A 19,303-nucleotide genomic window follows, 5' to 3' on the forward strand; every position below is an offset into this window, starting at 1 on the left:
CGTCTATCAGGTACACAGACACACGCGATCATATCTGAGGGTCCGACACGTCACTGCTCCTTGCTCAGAGGGGGGCGGAACCGCTGGTCCTCCGACGGGGGCGGAGCCGCTGGTCATCCGCGGCGGAGCAACATCGTTCAAGCGAGGAACCCTCGTCCAGCGTGGCACTATCCTCCACGGGAAGTCAACTCTTTCCGGATTTACACCGCGATACATTTCGATTGTTTTCCAAACTCAGTCCCCGTCGTTGCTCGTGTAATTTGCTGGGATCCGTGCGAGTGATCCATAAGAACCAGAGATCCTAGACCGACCGGACCGCTCGGTACCCGGGAGAGCCTCTTCTCGGGTCCGCGTCCTGAAATGGACACTGGAATTGTCCCTGAAAAGAAAAGGTAACGCTATCGCTTCTAGGAACTAGCTCGGTCGTTTTCTTTACCGAGACAGGAAACTTGTTCGGCGTTGACTTTGAGGTGTCTTCCGGTGTGAAGTTGTTCACCGGAGACTTTAATGAAGACCCCGTGTCGGGGGAGTTAGTGCGGGATGCGGGAGGGCTTCGTCTTGTAGCCTTTAACCAGCTAGCTAGAGGAGCTAACAGGCTAGCTGCTGTCTGTTGTGAGTTATGTTGCATAACAACATGCATGTCGTTGACTTTGTTCTAACATATTTAAATCAATAGCCTTTTTGAATCCCCAGGTGAAGTTGTGACGGGTAGTAGTAATAATGTGTTCCAGACAAAGTGTTGTTAACATCAATCCTCAGATCATGTTGTTTGTATTTTAACGGAAGTAATTCAGGTTTCAGCTGGTAAAAGTGATGGATTATTGTGAAGATATGACCTGGTAGGCCTTTACTGCAGGGAAATCCACCCTCAACCTATGTAAACTAGTTCTTGCAGATAATAGATTCAACTTTTTATTAATTAGTAGGAATATAGAAACCTGTAGCTCTTACCAAAAATTATTAATTGTTTTAATTAAACGAGGTATAAACTATCGTTGAAATCAAGCTAAAATCGAACATTACTTTAATTTACACCATGACACCACAGCAAAAGATTGAATACATGTCATGATGTAAGATTCATAGTATATATTGCCTTCTTCCGGTATAAATTACTAACGACATTTTGCTTAACGTCGTATCCTAACTGCATGCAATACACACTCGTTACGTTAGTGTGCAAAAGTATGCAAACCATTCTGCATGCTGAAATCATTTATTTGGATTGAGTGTTTTTAAGGGTAAAATAAGCTGATGGGATGGCAAGTTGATTTCAATTTCTCAAGAATTACCAAGAATGGCGTTGCATGCTTGGTAAAATAGCGCTGCAAAACCGCTCAATGAAAGCAGGAGTGGAAGTAAAACGTAACGACTGTTTCTTTTCTGCATATGCTACACATTTACTTGTTGGATATGTTTTGATCTTGCCCTATAGCTTACTTGAGTTTGCGGTTAAGGCTTTGAAATCTACATTTAGGACATTTAGCAGACGTTTTTATCCAAAGCGATGAGTACATTTATTTGAGTGCTGCGAAATGTCCAGGTTGAGGACATTAACACATTCACACCGGTGTTTCATTTCAAGTCGTGGCCGTGTTAACTGGTGACCATCAGCCGAATGCGTCGCTTGTTGTCGTGGCTACGCCAGCTGTTGGAAATCTGGAAAAGATTCGTAGCTGTCCTTGCGAATGCCTCTTAGATTATTAAACGTTGCTTAATGAATTAAGATTAAGCAATTTCATTGCTTAATCCGATCTAGCTGTCCCATGTAAACGCATTGATTTCCGAAGTCGCTGCTTTGCTTACAGAGACATCCAGTGAAACGGGACAACAACGCACCACATCAGGCGACCGAATGATAGAATGAGCGCATAACATTGTTTTTGGCAGTGGGGGGAAACATTAGGTTTTGAATAACTGGATGTAAAGGCGTCTTATGTTTGGAAACGCGACCAATGCATGGTCTTAAGTACATGGGTAGTAGGGTCACAAGTTGATCTGGCTGCCTTTCCTGTTTTCAAGAAGAATTTGTGATTTATACTACTACGGCGGTGAATTTCCCTGTGGGTCAACGGCACAACGGAATGGAATCCGAACTTGTTACATTTTCCCCCCACAATGGTATGAGTTTGAATCCCGTAATGTATCATATAAACATTAATTTCCCATTTATTTGAGCTTAAAACGGTTCTACGTGACAAGTTTCCTCCAATTAGACTCCAAATACGAATGAGATGGGAATATTTTTGACATTTTATTGAAAAACAAATCAAAGAGGCATTCGCAAGGACAGCTACGTGTCTGGACCCGATTTCCATAAACTGGCGTAGCCACGACAACAAGCGACGCATTCGGCTGATGGTCACCAGTTAACACGGTCGCGAATTGAACTGAAACACCGGACACACAAGTCCATGTCTTTAACCGAGAAACATCTGGTCACACTGACGCATCTCTCAAAGAAGGTCGTCTAAAGCTATGATGGACGATTTATTATAGAAACGTTTTTAGCTTCCCCAATTGCTAATTTCATGAGGTTACTCGATGGCCTAGCTGCTGTTTATTGCCCTACCTGTTATCTGCGCGTTCTTGCCCAACTCATTATGCATGTCTGAAATCTCCCATCTAAGCTAGGTAGACTTATTTGAAAAGCTAGCGTTTCATGCTCTTCGGGAGGAAGGGCTTACAAGCAGCCTGAGGGAGGGTTGGGACTTTTTCGATTGAATACTTTCAAAATCAAGCTTACTTTTGCTGCTCTCACCAGATTTCCTACCCTGGCGTTAAGTCACAACTATGTTGCCAACATGACAACAATATAGTTCTTTTTCATTATGTCAAAAGCATATGCCTGACAAAATAAATCCCAGATGGGAAATTCTGGAAAAGTAAGTTACATTAAAGCTCATCATTCCAATAACCATCTAGAATAAGCAACCTTCCAAATGATTAGTTGCGGGACTAAAAAATAACCACAACTGGGTCGTAGCCATGGGGATAACCTGCCCCCTCCTTCCTACAACTCTTAGTCCAAAACACATTTTCTTTACAAACGTGTTTTCTCAAGAGCTGTTTGTCCGTTCTGGGCCGCTGTAGAAACATTTTTTATCATTTAAAATATATTTATGAACCTTATTATCCAGTTCTGCCAAGTCCGATCTGTTCCAATAATTCTGCACACCTGACCTTAAAGGTCAAACATTGCTAAGGTTGGTTGGATGAGTGCAAGTTCGCCACTGAAAACTGTCTGTATTACAGTAAGCCCATCCACTGCATTCAGCAGTGACTTCCAGGAGAAGGAGAAACGCTGGGTAAACCGTTCGGTTTTTGGTCCATTACGCTGTTGTCCCGTGACAGTCCTCTGCCAACCTGTGGGCTGATTGAGAGCTGCTGCAGGACTCTTGTATTTCCCTCTCATCTCTTATTCATTCTTGCAAGCCTTTTTGAGAGTAGCCAAATTGGTTGAAATCGGATATAACATAAAAACGATGATCCAGGTATTGTTATTGTGTCCGTGTGTGTTAACAGCTAGGGCCAGCCCTCCCTATAGTGAGCACAAAAGGCCAGCAGCAAGAATAGACAGACCTTGGTCTATTTGCGGAGGGAAAGGGAAAGCAGCCTACAAGCATGTGCTGTGGACCTCACCTCCTGCCGGGATGATCCACATGCCCCTCCAGAGATGTATGAAGTTGTCTCCGCTGTCAAAGATTAAACTAAACGGAATAGGGCAGGACTCAAGCCCCACTGATAAGGGTAGGGGTGTGTGTGTGTGTGTGTGTGTGTGTGTGTGTGTGTGTGTGTGTGTGTGTGTGTGTGTGTGTGTGTGTGTGTGTGTGTGTGTGTGTGTGTGTGTGTGTGTGTGTGTGTGTGTGTGTGTGTGTGTGTGCTTTACCAGGGCAGGGAGGCGTCCTCGTTGGGAGACAGGATGGTTTGGGGATAAATTATTCCCCAACCTCTGGTCTGTACGGCCCGGGTACCACGCAGTATTCAGAACAGATTTTGAAACAGTTGCTAAAGTCAAAATGACTGAATAATGTTGAGTCAAATATGAAAACAGATGCACTCACAGATATTGTTCATTTTTCCGTTACAAGAAAAGGGAGTGTTTTTCGTTTTGAGCTTTTCAATTAATATGGCGCTTTCTCAAGAGCGTCTTATTCATTGAATCAGCTGATTCCCTTCTCTGTGAAAGAGGAGTACCAAGGATTAAACAAAGGACAGAACAACTGTTAACGTGGTATGGGGGGGAATTTCATCGCTCAATCAACCTAAATAAATAAAGGGCAGCTATGAGCAGACTACTTCATTCTTCAGCCACCATAGCATTCATAGTAGTCTTGGTGATGTGTTGAAGCTAAACCAGGAGCCGTGGGAACCATGTCTCTACACACTAACGTGCACATTCTATTTTATCACAACGTGACAAATGAGTCAGAATAGATTGGTGACTTTGCAGCCATATCAGTCTAATTAAACGTAACTAAAAGGGGGAGATAATTAGCTGAGGGAAACAAACGCCATGCAGAGCGCTCTCAGGCATGCTAGCCATGTGCACGGTGGTGTTATCTAATTACGGCCCCTCTGCTCGCCTGGATGTTCACACAGATCTGCCTTGTGTTCACGTTTCACCACAGAGCCTGTCGTCTTTACCAGGAGGTCCTCGCAGCCCTGCTGGGTGGACTTTGATTCATACAAACACACTCACATTATACATCTTTAAGTCTAAATCAATATGCATAATCAATATTCCAGGCTTGGCTATGTGTTTGCTGTGGTTTTGGACCACACCACTGATACAAAATTGATTCTTCTGACAGAGTATTTCGACATCAATGATAAACTCTTGGATCTCCTGTTCATCCTGCTCTGATACAGACCTGAGGTCTGTTCTTCCTGCTCTGATACAGACCTGAGGTCTGTTCATCCTGCTCTGATACCGACCTGAGGTCTGTTCATCCTGCTCTGATACCGACCTGAGGTCTGTTCATCCTGCTCTGATACAGACCTGCTGTACCTTCATACGGATTTGTATCCACTTGACTGCTTTCAAAAAAGGTTCTGGGCATTTTAAGCTGAAGGGTCCTCAGAGTAAAGTGTAAAAATGCCCCCCCCCCCCCCCCCCTGTCACCACTACTAGTAGGACTCTACACTAAAAGGCATTTATTCAGTGATCTTACTAAAGCCCAAACATGCCTCATCTCGTCATTGAAAGAATCTTTTATTTTCATAAATAGAAGCCTTCCCTTTTCTTGTAAAGACCAAAAGCTTTACATTTGTGGTCTATATGATACTGATACTAAAGTATAACAGGAATAACCTGTACTGAGCTTCACAGAGCAGGCAGTTTCCTGATCCAATACTGGTGCAATGTATAGAGGATGAATTGTTGCATCAGACCTGAAGCACTCTTTTACATAGTCCCCCTGATTATCCCCCTCGGCCATTGATTTGTTAGCTGTTATGTAAAGTGACGTTTCTCTGGCATTGTGCGCACAATATGTTCTTGTGTTTCGCTGACCAAAACATCCTGCCTAAACAGCCTGGTGTGTTTATGAGGGTTCAAAGAGGAGAACGGCGTCTTTATGTTAATAACATGCGCTTCGGCCCGACGACGGCTGGCCAGCAGGACACTCGAGCAGGGGTTAATTGTATTGCTCTTAATGTGCAACAGATCGATTTTAATTAGGGTTGAATTTCAGAATGGGCTCTTAGATTGCCCCCTCCATCTTAAGATCTCTTTCCAATATGTCCCTGAGTGCTGTGAGCGTTGCAGCCTGAGGGATTTTCGGTTTGTCCAGTTGCTCGGTGGACTGAACTGCAGGTTATCGGGTGAAAAGTGAAGACTTAGTCTATCTCTTTGATAGCCACTCGGATTACCCTCGTGCTTTGCCATTTTCATACTGGAGCATTCACAATGTAATCTAAAGTATACCATGCATTCACAGTGAATGAAGTGTGTATTTACATGATTAGTTTTCTTTTTAAACTACTAAACCATGCCCTCTATAGCCTGTGAAGGAAGCGAGAATCTGTATGCGTGTATATAAATATACTTTGCAATCTTAATCATCAGTCATGGGTTGAGGTGTTTCCAGAACGGCATAAGTACCATGATAAAACACGGCAGATACAATGCACCGACACCATATTACATACTGTCAAAACAACCTGCACCCGGGCTGAATTTATAAACACAACTTCAGCCTTCTCGTGTTCAGCCGATTACTTTATTTCCCCGTGTTGTTGCGGCTCAACTGCCATTCTCCTCTGGTCGCTCCGAGAGCCGGGCGACATAAATGTCAACATGATTGGTGTGATACTTAGTCTTGGCTGCGCTCCAGCAAGCCCGACTGAAGAGCCCCTCAGGGCAAGCCCCCTCCGCCAGCCAATCGCACCAAGGAGGTCTCGCCGGCTTTGTCTTAAGCCGATCTCTCCCAGGGAGTGTCTGTGAATAAGTCGGCTCCGTTTGGACCTGACTGCGCTACACTTCAGACCCACCCCCGTTGTTGTGTGCGTGTGCGTGTGCGTGTGCGTGTGCGTGTGCGTGTGCGTCTGCTCAACATGTGTGATCTGGCCAACTATTGGGTCCATCACTGCCCCCCCAAATAGAGTTGTTTTCCGATACCAGTATCGGAAATTCCTCCGATACTGCCTTTTAGGCATCGGTATCGGCCTGTCTATGTGCCGATCCGATACCATCACATGCTCATTTGCTACACAGGCAGAGAGTATCACAAACACTACGGTGTTATGCTGCGTTTGTTACCGGTCAGAGGTGGAAAGTCGGAAAGGGAAACGCGTCATCTCCGACCCATGTGAGTGTCGAGCTACCAATTCGGGAAACCATGGATGCATGGACGCTTAACTACAAGAATAAAAATGTATTATAATTATGGTTGTCCATGTAAATTATCTAGTTCTAAAAAAATAAATAAAGTTTTTAGACAGTAAGTTAACCGACTATACATTGCGGACATCGTAAGAGAACCCTTTGCTATTGCTAGATGCTGAAGCGGTATATACTCGGTATCCACCGACCCTCAAGTTCAGGATTCTGAATCGTTATCGGGGAGTACATTTTTTTTAGCAGAACATTTCCACCCCCAACGCTCACCCACCCATGTCACCCCCCCCCCTGCAGGGTGAGCTCGGACCGCAGGAAGGAGAAGTCTCGGGATGCGGCGCGCTGCCGGCGGGGGAAGGAGTCGGAGGTGTTCTACGAGCTGGCCCAGGAGCTGCCCATGCCCCACAGCGTCCGGGCCAACCTGGACAAGGCCTCCATCATGAGGCTCACCATCAGCTACCTGCGCATGATGAAGCTGCTCGGCACCGGTGAGGACTCCGCCCATATTAGGGCTCCACTATTAGGCCATATTAGGCTCCGCCCAGGTGGGGGCTCCGCCCAACAGCGCCCAGGGCTCCACTCAGTAGAACCTTCATCATGATGTCACATCCTTAAATATGGTGGTGACATGTGTTTTATATTATATTACATATTGAAAGGGGAATTGAATAAATGCCATGGTGGCCAGATATTCTCACTGCGTTGCTGTGCTGAGCCAGACATGTTGGCACGGACAGAAGGAAAGCCTTTGGATGGTTTTAGCTCTCATTCCTTCCCATGAAGCAGTGATTCAAAGTACCCGGGCCATTCAGAGTTGCACCGTGCTGTGTCTGATTGTTTAGAACAGGGTCTTGGTTCAAGTTCAAAATACTTTATTGTCCCCCAATGGGGCAATTTGTTGTGCAGTAATTAGTATACAAATCCAAGTCAACAAGTTGTTATTTAGGTGTTATGGGTGTTATTTACGGTTCTTTATAGAATTTAGAAGTAGAGGGAACAAAAGAGTGTATATCTGTTGGTTTTGAGTCGTGGGAGTTTAAAGTGTGATCCGGGTGGCAACATCTGAAATTCAGCCTGTAAGGGATGAGAACTATTTCACAGGATAGATTCAACCCTTTTTAGCATCTGATTCTGATAAAGTTCCTCCTGGCCTTTCTGTTTAGAACCTGTGATACGGCTGCTCACCTTAATTAACTTGGAAAGGGAGTTTTTTAGTTTTACAGTGATAGACCCACACCGGCAGATTAAGGAGAAGGTGACAACTGACTCAACAAAGGACCTATGGAAAAGGGTCATCAGGGTCAGCGAGCCACCGGAGGTACGAGATCCTACTGCAGGGGCTACCTGGGATTTGAAACCTGAAATGGACCAATGAACAACAATATAAAAAATATTATACATCTAGGCAAAAATGTATTTAAAATAAATAACGTTCTGTCTTTTTATGTAGTTCTCTGGCTTGCTATTATTTTAAGAATAGCGCCGCTTTGTCCATTCAACAGAAATTTTCCATTTTGAGTTTTTCCGTTGACTTTTCATGTTAATTCGGGTGCTAAAAAAACCCTTGGAGCACAAGCAGCGCTGCTGACTCGCTGTTTCCACCGTCTCCCCCGGCCAGGGCCTACTTCCAGTAACACTGGTGCCCTGCATGGCTATTTATCCATTATGAACCATCGGCTTGTGAGGCGGTCCGCACACCTTGATGCAGATTTAGTGGTACACCTAAATTCAACACCCACCCTCTCTCCCATGCCCATGCCGGTTCTTTGAGCAAGCAAAGGTCGATCATCGGAGTCACAACTCCTCTCTGTCGTGGCACTGCAGTGGTGGAACGGGCTCCCTGCCGGGGTCAGGACCGCAGAGTCGCTCACCAGCTTCTGCAAAAGACTCAAGACTCGCGTGTTCAGAGTTCACCTAGACCAGGGGTCACCAACCTTTTTGAACCTGAGAGCTACTTCATGGGTACTGAGTCCTACGAAGTGCACCCAGTTCATATACACTCTTCTGAAATAACAAATTTGCTATTAATTGCTATTAATTGCTATTAATGATACTCATCTATGTGAAGACATGTTAATTAATTAAGTCATGTTAATGATTTCTCACAATAATTATCAACAATGACTTAAAAAAGGTGGGAAAGAGTTGTTCAAGAATGAGTAGTGTAGTGCCATTTTTAGAACAGGCCTGCGGGCGCCTCATGTGGTCCTTGCGGGCGTCATGGTGCCCGTGGGCACTGTGTTGATGACCCCTGACCTAGACTCTGCATAGCCTCCCCCCTTTACCCCACCATACCCCTCTTAACGTACTTATTGTATGTTGTACGCCCGGACGCAACACGTACATCCTGTTGTACGCGTGTTGTAGGTTGCTTTGGGTCAACATGTCTGCTAAACCCACTAAATGTAACGTGAATGTGTTCCTCTGGGCCGCAGACGGGCCCGTGGCGGAGGCGGCCCCGGAGGAGAGCGAGCTGGGGGCCCGGCTGAGCGGCTCCTACCTGAAGGCCCTGGAGGGGTTCCTCATGGTGCTGTCGGAGGACGGAGACATGATCTACCTCTCAGAGAACGTCCACAAGTGCCTGGGCCTGGCACAGGTTGGTCTCCTCTTGTTCACCCTGGGTATGGAGGCTTTGAGTGATGACAGTACGCCTGATGATGTTGATGATGATGATGATGATGATGATGATGATGATCTAAAATTGGGTGGGGTGGGGCGGGGCCAAAAATGTGTACATTGCATAATGATTGAGGTGATTTTGTAGCGTTCTACCTTTTGCTGACTCATTTTGAAGTTTAACTAGCGGGGACTGCTTTGGTTTTTCGGATCATAATTGGTGGTTCGCTTTGCATGCAGAGCCTGCATGTCACGCCCTAGCACTGCTAGGGAGTGGTTTGCTGGGAATGCAGAGCCTGCGTGTCACTCCCTAGCAACTTACTGTACCCAAGAACCCTTAAATCTGAGAAAATTATGTTATTTCAGACAGATTTCTCTTGTAGATAAGTCAAGGTTATCAATTTTTTGCCTATATATGATCCATTTTTATATATTTTTTACATTGCCAGCATCCAGCGATACGAATATCTTTTGTATTTTGATACGAAAACAATATATGGTGCAGCCCTAGTGGACCTGGGCCGTTGCTGTTCACCTCTGACCTCTCGCCTCTTTGTGTTGTTCTGCCAGTTTGACCTGACCGGGCAGAGCGTGTTCGACTACACGCATCCGTGTGACCAGGAGGAGTTGAGAGAGATGTTGGTCCACAAAACAGGTAAGAATCCAACCCTGGCCCGCCATCCCCACGATAACAACGGTGAATGGTTTGAGACAAGCAGACACACGCACACACTCCTGCATTGGCACTGAGCTGTGGGCTGTTGGAACACGTCTCTGTGTGCCCGTCTCCCTGGTTCCTCCTCCCAGCGATGGAATGGCCTCCCAGTGCACTCTGCCTGATGCTGGGAATTATCTTTTATTTATCATGTTGGAAAACCTTTTATTCTCGGGCCCATTAAATTCCTCTTTATCAGCGAGCAATCGCCACAAATAGAAGGAAACTAAATTCGGCCTTTTTAGGATATTACTTTCCACGTGGAGCGTAACAGGAGCCCGCATTAAACATCATTTGTAGTCGGCTGTGCGACTCCTGATCTGTCGTTCCGTAAGGAAAGGAGAATACATCTAGTAAATGTTGTTATTTTCCCCTGGCGCATCAAGCCTAATGTATTCAGCCTCCCTCGGTGGCCGAAGCAATCTCCAGAGTACCAGCGGCACTGCAGACGCACTCGGCTGGCTGCGGCGTGGAGCCCATCAGGGGGCAGCCTCTGAGCAGCACGCATGACTCCCTAAGCAGCAGCTCGGCTCAGTCCCTGTGTGGGAGCTCTCTTTATCTCCGGAGAAAGCTCTTTTCCAGGCCCGCTCGCCCTATCCCGCTCCTGGGAAGAGATGTGTCCCTGTGGGCCGTCCGCTCTGGATCTCGGCCCCTGTGTCCCCCAGGCCCCGCTGCTCATGCAATAGTCAGCAGCAATAATGCTCCGATGCCATGCGCTGATGCATGGAACCCTGCCTGCCTGCAGCGCTCTACTGCACACATATGAAGGCTTTCTGCACCCCAAGCACCCATGAGCAATATCACCTTTAATCAACTGTTGCCCCCTGTTCTCTCAAAGCCATCGTCCGCTGACATCTCTCCATAGTACTTCAGGAAGCATTGCCATCTGATGTATTCACAGCGGCATCACAGCCTTGACACAAAGCAGAACCATGAGGGATTGGATCGTAAACATTGACGGTAGTTCTAGTTCTAACAACGAACACATCCGTTGTTCAGAGTGAAGGCTGAGCTACAAACGTCCAATGGGACAGAATAAAATCAATACTGAACACTTAACAGCCCCAGGGTTCCCTCTCCTCCTTTTCGCTCACCTCTCCGTCGCTCCCTGTGGCTCCCCTCAGGCTCCAAGAAGACCAAGGAACCCAGCACCGAGCGCACCTTCTTCCTCCGCATGAAGTGCACCCTCACTAGCAGGGGGCGCACCGTCAACGTCAAGTCGGCCACCTGGAAGGTATGGCCCGGCCTACTACTGTACGGACGGCGATATGTTGCTTCTCTTTCTGCTGTCAAATTTATTCTTAAGTCGCTAAGAAAAAAGCACCTGCTAAATGCCCTGAATGTAAATGTCCCAGTAATGACCTGCTCCGTCCCTCGCGGGGGACGGGGGGCAGACCCCCTGCTGAGACGACGGGGCGCCCTCACTCACCGCTCCCTCCCGATCTTTCCTACAAGGTGCTCCGGTGCTCCGGCCACGTGCGCGTGTTCAAACCCCCTGCGGAGGAGGAGAAGGCCCCACCCTCCAGGCCCCCGGTGCCCTACCTGGTGCTGATCTGTGACCCCATCCCGCACCCCTCCAACATCGAGGTGCCCCTGGACACCAAGACCTTCCTGAGCCGACACACGCTGGACATGAAGTTCACCTACTGCGACGAGAGGTCCGCCCCCCACAACGTGAACCCCCCACCTGACCCCCCACCTGACCCCCCACCTGACCCCATGAGGAACACTGCACCCACTCGAACGTTCTTCTGAACGGCTGTCCATGTGGAGATGGGGGGGATCTAGAGCTCCTCTCTCGAACCAAGAACTTGTGGGGCTTCAGAGCCACCTAGTGGTCGATGGTTAGATTGGCATGAACAGAACTATTAAGAGCTGTTCAACAATCTCCTTTAAAGGATCATTACATTTACATTTAGGGCATTTAACTGACTCTTTTATCCAAAGCGACTTACAATAAGTTCTTGTTTCGAGTCTTGTTTTTTTTTTCTCCCTATTTACTCTTTTAACTGTTTTCCGCTCGTCCTTGCAGGATAACGGAGTTGATGGGCTACGACCCGGAACACCTGATGAACCGCTCTGTGTACGAGTACTACCACGCCCTGGACTCGGACCACCTCACCAAGACCCACCACAACCGTAAGGCCGTCCAACCACATCCTGCTGCCTGACGTCTGGAGAAACGAGTCCGGACCGGTTTAATTCGTCTGTTTCTCTCTCCCTGGTCGTAGTGTTCGCCAAGGGGCAGGTCAGCACGGGGCAGTACCGCATGCTGGCCCGGGGGGGGGGCTTTGTGTGGGTGGAGACGCAGGCCACCGTCATCTACAACAACAAGAACTCCCAGCCGCAGTGTGTGGTCTGCGTCAACTTCGTGCTCAGGTAGGGCCCCGCCGACCTCGCTGGTGGAGAAGTGGATGATAGAGGGGCTCCATCCTCATCTCCATAGATTTGTATATGGTGTGTTCCGTAGAAAGATATTCTGTGATTAAAATAACACATTACAGGTCCACTATAATTTCAATCAACGCCCCAAATGTGACCATGTTAGTCGTTTTAGTCATATTCCGTCCTTTTGATTGTTTTGGGAGGTCTTCCATTCCCGCGGTGGTGTTATAACCATCCGGTCCTCCTCTTCCCATCTCAGCGGTATCCAGGAGGAGAAGCTGATCTTCTCTCTGGAGCAGACGGAGGACTTGAAGCCGGTGAAGGAGGAGAAGAAAGGGCCGCAGGAGGTAGAGGAGGAGGAGGAGCAGCAGGAGGAGGAGCAGGAGGAGGTGGAGCAGGAGGAGGTGATGGAGACGGTGTGCCATGCCGACGAGACTGTGGTCCAGACCGCGACTCTCCAGGCGCTGCCCAGCGAGGAGAAGCCTCCCGAGGTGGACGTTGTTCAGATCTTCACGCAGGCCCCTGAGGGCCCGCCCCTGGTCAGCCTGTACGACCAGCTGAAGGAGGAGCCCGAGGCCCTCACCCTGCTGGCCCCGGCCGCGGGAGACACCTTCATCTCCCTGGACTTCAGCTGCCCTGGTCAGTCGCACTCTCCTCCAATCAGAATGGTCCCTCCACCCCTATAACACAGCATACCTCCACTCTCCATAATAATAATAATAATAATACATTTAATTTAGAGGCGCCTTTCAAGACACCCAAGGTCACCTTACAGAGCATATAGTCATCATTCAAAACTATGTAAAACAGACTAGGAATAAAAGGAAAACAGAGGTTAAACATGAAGAATAATAATAATTAATAACACTCAAAGACGCCTAAAGTGAAGGGGGGACCTCACTAACCACCACCAATATGTAGCACCCACTTGGGTGATGCACGGCAGCCAATCGGTGCCAGAACGCTCACTACACACCAGCTTGAGGTGGAGAGTTAGGGATGAGGTGGAGAGTGAGGGAAAAGAACATTTAAACACTATCGACCATATTTAAACACTGTTGATCACATTTAAACAATATCGACCACATGTAAACACTACCGACCACATTTAAACACTATCGACCATATTTAAACACTATGGACCACATGTAAACCCTATCGACCACATGTAAACACTATCGCCCACATTTAAACACTATCACCCACATTTAAACACTATGGACCACACGTAAACCCTATCGACCACATTTAAACACTATCGACCACATTTAAACACTATCGCCCACATTTAAACACTATCGCCCACATTTAAACACTATGGACCACATTTAAACACTATGGACCACATGTAAACCCTATCGACCACATGTAAACCCTATCGACCATATATAAACACTATCGACCACATTTAAACATGTAAACCCTATCGACCACAATTAAACACTATCGACCACAATTAAACACTATCGACCACATTTAAACATGTAAACCCTATCGACCACATTTAAACACTATCGACCACATTTAAACACTATCGACCACATTTAAACACTCTCGCCCACATTTACACTATCGACCACATTTAAACACTATCGACCACATGTAAACACTAGCGACCATATTTAAACACTATCGACCACATTTAAACATGTAAACCCTATCAACCACATTTAAACATGTAAACCCCTCTCGACCACATTTAAACCCTATCGACCATATTCAAACACTATCGACCACATTTAAACTATCGACCATATTTAAACCCTATCGACCACATTTAAACTATCGACCATATTAAAACACGATTGACCACATTCAAACCCTATCGACCACATTTAAACCCTATCGACCACATTACCATAGACCATGACCATAGAGTACTAAAGTGAAAATGTCACGTTGTCCTGGGAACCGGATTTTCTGTTCTAAACAACCGAACAAGAGATGGCGTTTTCCATGTGTTGTTTTTTTCAAAATGAAAATAGATCAACTTCAAGAGGTGAAAATAACTACCAATTAAAACATGTCGAGGCGTTCATGTATTCCCCTGGGGTAGCAAAAGTTAGTGAACGTTAGTTTATTATTTCTTTATATGATGACAATCCATTGGAAAAGCAACCTCGCAAATCAATTCGCCAAAAATCGTTGCCTTTCTATAAAACGTTTGTTTGGCATAGGATATCCCCTTGTTAATTTGGTTTGTGTAGAACCGAAAATCAGTTGCTATGGAAACGTGACGTCACACTTTAGCACTCTATTAAAGCAATAGGATTCTATTTAGGGTTCGGGTCACACTAAAAATATGAAATTGCTAGGATAAGATGCTACAATGCTACTATTTTTACGTTTGAGGACGTACACCGAACAATAGTATACAATAAGTGCATATGTTAAGTACCAGGACATACATTATACAATGTAAGTGTGTAAGAGGGGTGTGGGGCTGTAAGGGGGAGGCTATGCAGAGTCTAGCTGACCTCTGAACCAGTGAGTCTTTTGTTTCCACTCCAACGTGTCCACCTCCACCGTAGACTCCGAGATGAACCTTCTGGAGGACGCGCCTCTCTACAACGACGTGATGCTTCCCTCCACCAGTGAGCACTTGGCCCTGCCTCTGACCGCCCTGACCCCCAGTGAGTCCCCCCGCTCAACCCCCAGCCCCCCCGCAGAGCAAGAGGTGCCCTGCGGCCGAGCCGGCGGCCACACGCAGGCCAGCAGCCCCCCGGTGGTGAGTCACCTGACCTCGTGTTGTTGGGACCTCATGCCGTTGATGACGCTTACAAAGTGCTGACCCGTCTCCCCCCTCCCCCCTGTCAGCCCGACAGCCCCCTGAACCTAGGCTTCCCCGGGGACATGGAGCTCAGCTCGGACTTCGACCTGGTCGAGAAGCTGTTTGCCGTCGACACGAAGCCCAAGACCCCTTTCACGACCCAGGTAGGCTTTCAGACCCGTTCACATTTAGACGCTTTCATCCAAAGCGACTTACTATAAGTACACTTGTCAGAAGAAAGAGAAACAACAATACATTGCTGTTGCAACAGTAAGGATGTTCATTGAAACAAGTGCCAAGCACTGACAAATTACTAGGGTAACCCATTCCCCGTATGCAACAAAGATAGCTGGGATAAGACGCTACGCAATGCCAAGTACTATTTTTAAGTGCAAGGACGTACAACATACAAGAAGTGTGTGGGGGGGTAAGCGGGGAGCCCATGCAGAGTCCAGGGGGAACTCTGAACATGTGAGTCTCGAGTCTTTTGCAGGCCCCCCCAGTCCATCCTTCCCCTTCCCCGAGTCCTCGTGTTGAACCCGGTCTCCGTGCCGGTTCGTTGTGTGTCCAGGCCATCGAGGACCTGGACCTGGAGATGCTGGCGCCGTACATCCCCATGGACGACGACTTCCAGCTGCGCTCGCTGGCCCCTGACGAGCGCCTGCCCTGCGAGCCGGCGGCGGTCCGGCCGCTGGCGGCCTCCACACCGCTCCACAGCTACCTGAGCTCCCCCTCGGGCCGCGCGGGGGGCCCCGGGCCCCCGCCCAACGCGGCCCCCCTGCTCTCCAAGAGGTAGGCCTTCTGATGACCGGGCAGGAGCTTACTCCTCCGGCGCCTGGCTGTGTGTTCTGTTCCAGTAGCCGTTCAGGGCTGCTCCATGCAGTGGCCGACTGTGTAGGACAGGGTTCTTAACCTCGTGGTCAGCGAGCCGCTCGTGGTCTGATTCTACTGCAAGGTGGTACCTGGGATCTGATACGGGAAATAGATCAATCCAAAAACAAAATTAAGATATACATATAATCAAAAATTAATATACAACTAAAAGGTTGTCTTTTTATGTATTAGTTTGGCTTGCTATTGTTTTAAGAGTAGTGTCGTTTGTTCATCAGAATTCTTTCATTTTGAGGTTTTCCCGTTGATGTTTTGTGTTCATTTGGGTGTGCTAAAAATAAACCTTGGCCTCAACGAGGATGCCCGGGCTGAGTGAACACGTTCCCCGCCCTTCGGTCTTCAGGAACCCGCAGCTGGAGAAGGAGGTGTCTCTGAAGACGCTGGCCGCCGTGAACGCCCAGCGCAAGAGGAAGCTGGGCGACGCCGCGCTGACGGATGTCTTTGCAGCGGTGAGCGCAGGAACCCATCCTCCGTTAGCCTCCATCAGTTAGCCTCCACCCACACGCCACCCAATCCAACCCCGTGCTACACCGACCACACCTACCACAGATCACTGACTGCGGTCTCTCCATTACCCAGGGGGCATTGCTTCAGGGCCCGTGTGAGCAGGGGAAGAAGCTGAAGGTGTCGGAGGTTCCTGTGATGCTCTCCCATCGCTACGTCCTGCTGCTGCCGTCAGGTGAGGCCTCTGTCATGGTCAGATTAAGACCCTCAGCAGACGACCCTGGATGTATGGCTGTAACCCGTCTCCCTGCTCTCAGACCTGGCCAGCCTCCTCCTGGGCCCCTCCTCGGAGGGCGGCAGCCCGGCCATCACCCTGCCCCAGCTCACCCGCTACGACTGCGAGGTCAACGCGCCCGTACAAGGGCGCCAGCTCCTGCTGCAGGGGGAGGAGCTTCTGCGAGCTCTGGACCAAGTCAACTAGGCACACGCTTAAAGCCCTCTTCCTGCCGGCCCGGACCGGACACTACGGTTTATCCCCCCCCTTCCCTTCGCCAGCTCTACTCTCCCTTATTTATGTGTCTGTATGTTGGATAGGAGGGTGGCCGCCTGGTCCCCCGTTTCTTCAGCGTTCCACCGCGGTGAAAGACCCTCACAGGGTCTCTGGTGCAGGGTGGAGGGCCAGGGGGTGGGACAGGAGTTACTGCCAGCAGTATATATTGTAAGCTTAAGTCGCACAATTTATATTTTCCTAAAAAAACTATAACCAGCAATATATATATATATATATATATATATATATATATATATATATATATATATATATATATATATATATATATATATATATATATATATATATATATATATATATATATATATATATATATATATATATATATATATATATACACACCTTAACCGAATGTCTTTGGTCCCCCAGTATGAGCATATTGAACGTTGTATACCATAAATGTTTATCTGTGTCTGAAGCAAACACGTTTGTGTAGATGTTCAGTTCTGTCACTTTATTTCTTTACTGTAAGTGTGTATTACTGTGCATAACCAGGAAAAAAAGTAAAATTTGGGCAGTCGCTCGAAATTTAGATGAGGGGCGCTTCATTTTTCAATCATGTACGGTCTGCGATTATTTCGGTCTGCGATTATTTTCATTTGAAATTAATAAATCTGTAATTTGGTAATTTTTGCGAGTTAAAGAAACAATAAGAGTAAGATGGAGCTTTAAACTGCTGATTCTCATCCATTTAAGGAGGCCATGAATTGTCAGCCGGCCATCCGAGTTCTCAGTCCTCAGGACGGTTCTTCCCATTCGGTCTGAACGCACCATCGCTCCAGTCATTTAAAGGACGCTATGTTTGTAAATGTTCATTTATTTGAAACGTGGGATCATGGTCTCAGTAGCATTTGTGGCTTCTCCAACTCGTCTACTCAATCTGAGTAGTTTATACCGTTAGTTCAATCTGCAGTGTGGGTCTGTCCTGTTTCTTGCCAGTGTCTAACATTAAATTGCTTTGTCGAAAATATAGACTGTCTTGCACTTTGTTTGGTATGACATATCTGTACAGTATTATTACCATGAACAACAAGGTAGGCATACATCCTACAGCTTCCCAATGGTGCCCTCGACTCAAGTGGAAATGATACAGAATGATTGCCAACAACAATAACAAAAATGTTTTCACTTCAAAACATTTAAAAAAACGACTTGTGTTCTTGAGTTGTGACGGGTGTCCGATGGCTCCGGTCTGGGAGGAATCTGTCCGTCGAGTCACGAGTTCAGACCTCGTCCTTCGGTCCTCCCGCCCCTACTCGGGCAGGAGAGGAGTGAACGCTCGTAATGATCACTCCCCTCCTGCCCCCCCCCCCCCCCCGGTTAGGAGAGGAGTGAAAGCTCTCAGCGGTCACTCTGCATACTCGGGTGTTATCTGCATCCTCAGCTGCTCCTGTCCCCGCTGGACCAGCATGGAGATGGTGTTGCGGCTGCGCACCGCCTGGTAGATCTCCTCTGAGGTGTTCACTTTAGTGCCGTCGATCTCGACCACCACGTCCCCCGGCTGCATGCCGGCTCTGAGAGAAAATACTATTATACGGTAGCCTGGACGTGGACCATGGGTGGGTTGAATACATTTCTCAAGTTGGTTACAAAAAGCCTGACAATTTGCGGGTCTGCATTGTCAAATGTCATTACAAAACATTTGTGGCCCATTTGTTTCCATTTAAGTCGGGGTCTCCTACTAAATAACTTCCTTTAATAAGCTGTTACTATTTAGGGGGTAAGATCTAGCACGGTTGACATTTACATTTAGCAGACGCTTTTATCCAAAGCGACTTAGAATGAGTACATTTGTCAGAAGAAACAAAATATTGCTGTCTGTACAGTAAGGTTGTTCCTAGAACCAAGTGACGAGCACTAACAATTGCTAGGTTATCACATTCCCTGTGTACTACAAAGATGGCTAGGATAAGGTGCTACATAATATTAAGTACTATTTTTAAGTGCAAGGAGGTACAGCATACAATAAGTGCTTAGTTTAACTTTTCATCGGTATGGACAAGTTCCTCTGTGAAGGCAAACTCTTGATGTCTATCACTGTTGGATCTGTTTATTAAAGTGTGACCAGTG

At 47.3% G+C, this 19,303-nt stretch overlaps 2 protein-coding genes across 5 annotated transcripts in view; one reads left to right on the forward strand and one right to left on the reverse strand.

Annotated features, from left to right (window-relative positions):
• hif1aa (hypoxia inducible factor 1 subunit alpha a) lies at positions 1-18,203 on the forward strand. 3 transcript variants are annotated; one of them, XM_060052434.1, is made up of 15 exons: positions 1-392; positions 7,139-7,329; positions 9,277-9,437; positions 10,028-10,112; positions 11,297-11,406; positions 11,628-11,830; positions 12,205-12,311; positions 12,404-12,551; positions 12,817-13,196; positions 15,089-15,285; positions 15,375-15,491; positions 15,899-16,119; positions 16,562-16,667; positions 16,798-16,897; positions 16,980-18,203. In XM_060052434.1, the coding sequence occupies exons 1-15, from the start codon at positions 361-363 to the stop codon at positions 17,141-17,143; spliced, it is 2,322 nt and encodes a 773-aa protein (XP_059908417.1). In that variant the 5' UTR covers positions 1-360; the 3' UTR covers positions 17,144-18,203. The 3 variants fall into 3 exon arrangements, with proteins under 3 accessions (XP_059908417.1, XP_059908418.1, XP_059908419.1); XM_060052435.1 differs by lacking the exons at positions 1-392; positions 7,139-7,329 and adding an exon at positions 7,447-8,159; XM_060052436.1 differs by lacking the exons at positions 1-392; positions 7,139-7,329 and having other exon boundaries at positions 9,321-9,462.
• LOC132458001 (serine protease HTRA2, mitochondrial-like) overlaps positions 18,035-19,303 on the reverse strand; it is a 3,689-nt gene continuing 2,420 nt past the window's right edge. For both annotated transcript variants that reach the window (XM_060052438.1, XM_060052439.1), the window contains one exon: positions 18,035-18,747. In XM_060052438.1, the coding sequence (XP_059908421.1) occupies positions 18,582-18,747 (166 nt within the window). In that variant the 3' untranslated portion in view covers positions 18,035-18,581. The remainder of the gene's footprint in view (positions 18,748-19,303) is intronic.

This window comes from Gadus macrocephalus, chromosome 5 (assembly GCF_031168955.1).
Source record: "Gadus macrocephalus chromosome 5, ASM3116895v1".
Lineage (NCBI taxonomy): Eukaryota > Metazoa > Chordata > Actinopteri > Gadiformes > Gadidae > Gadus > Gadus macrocephalus.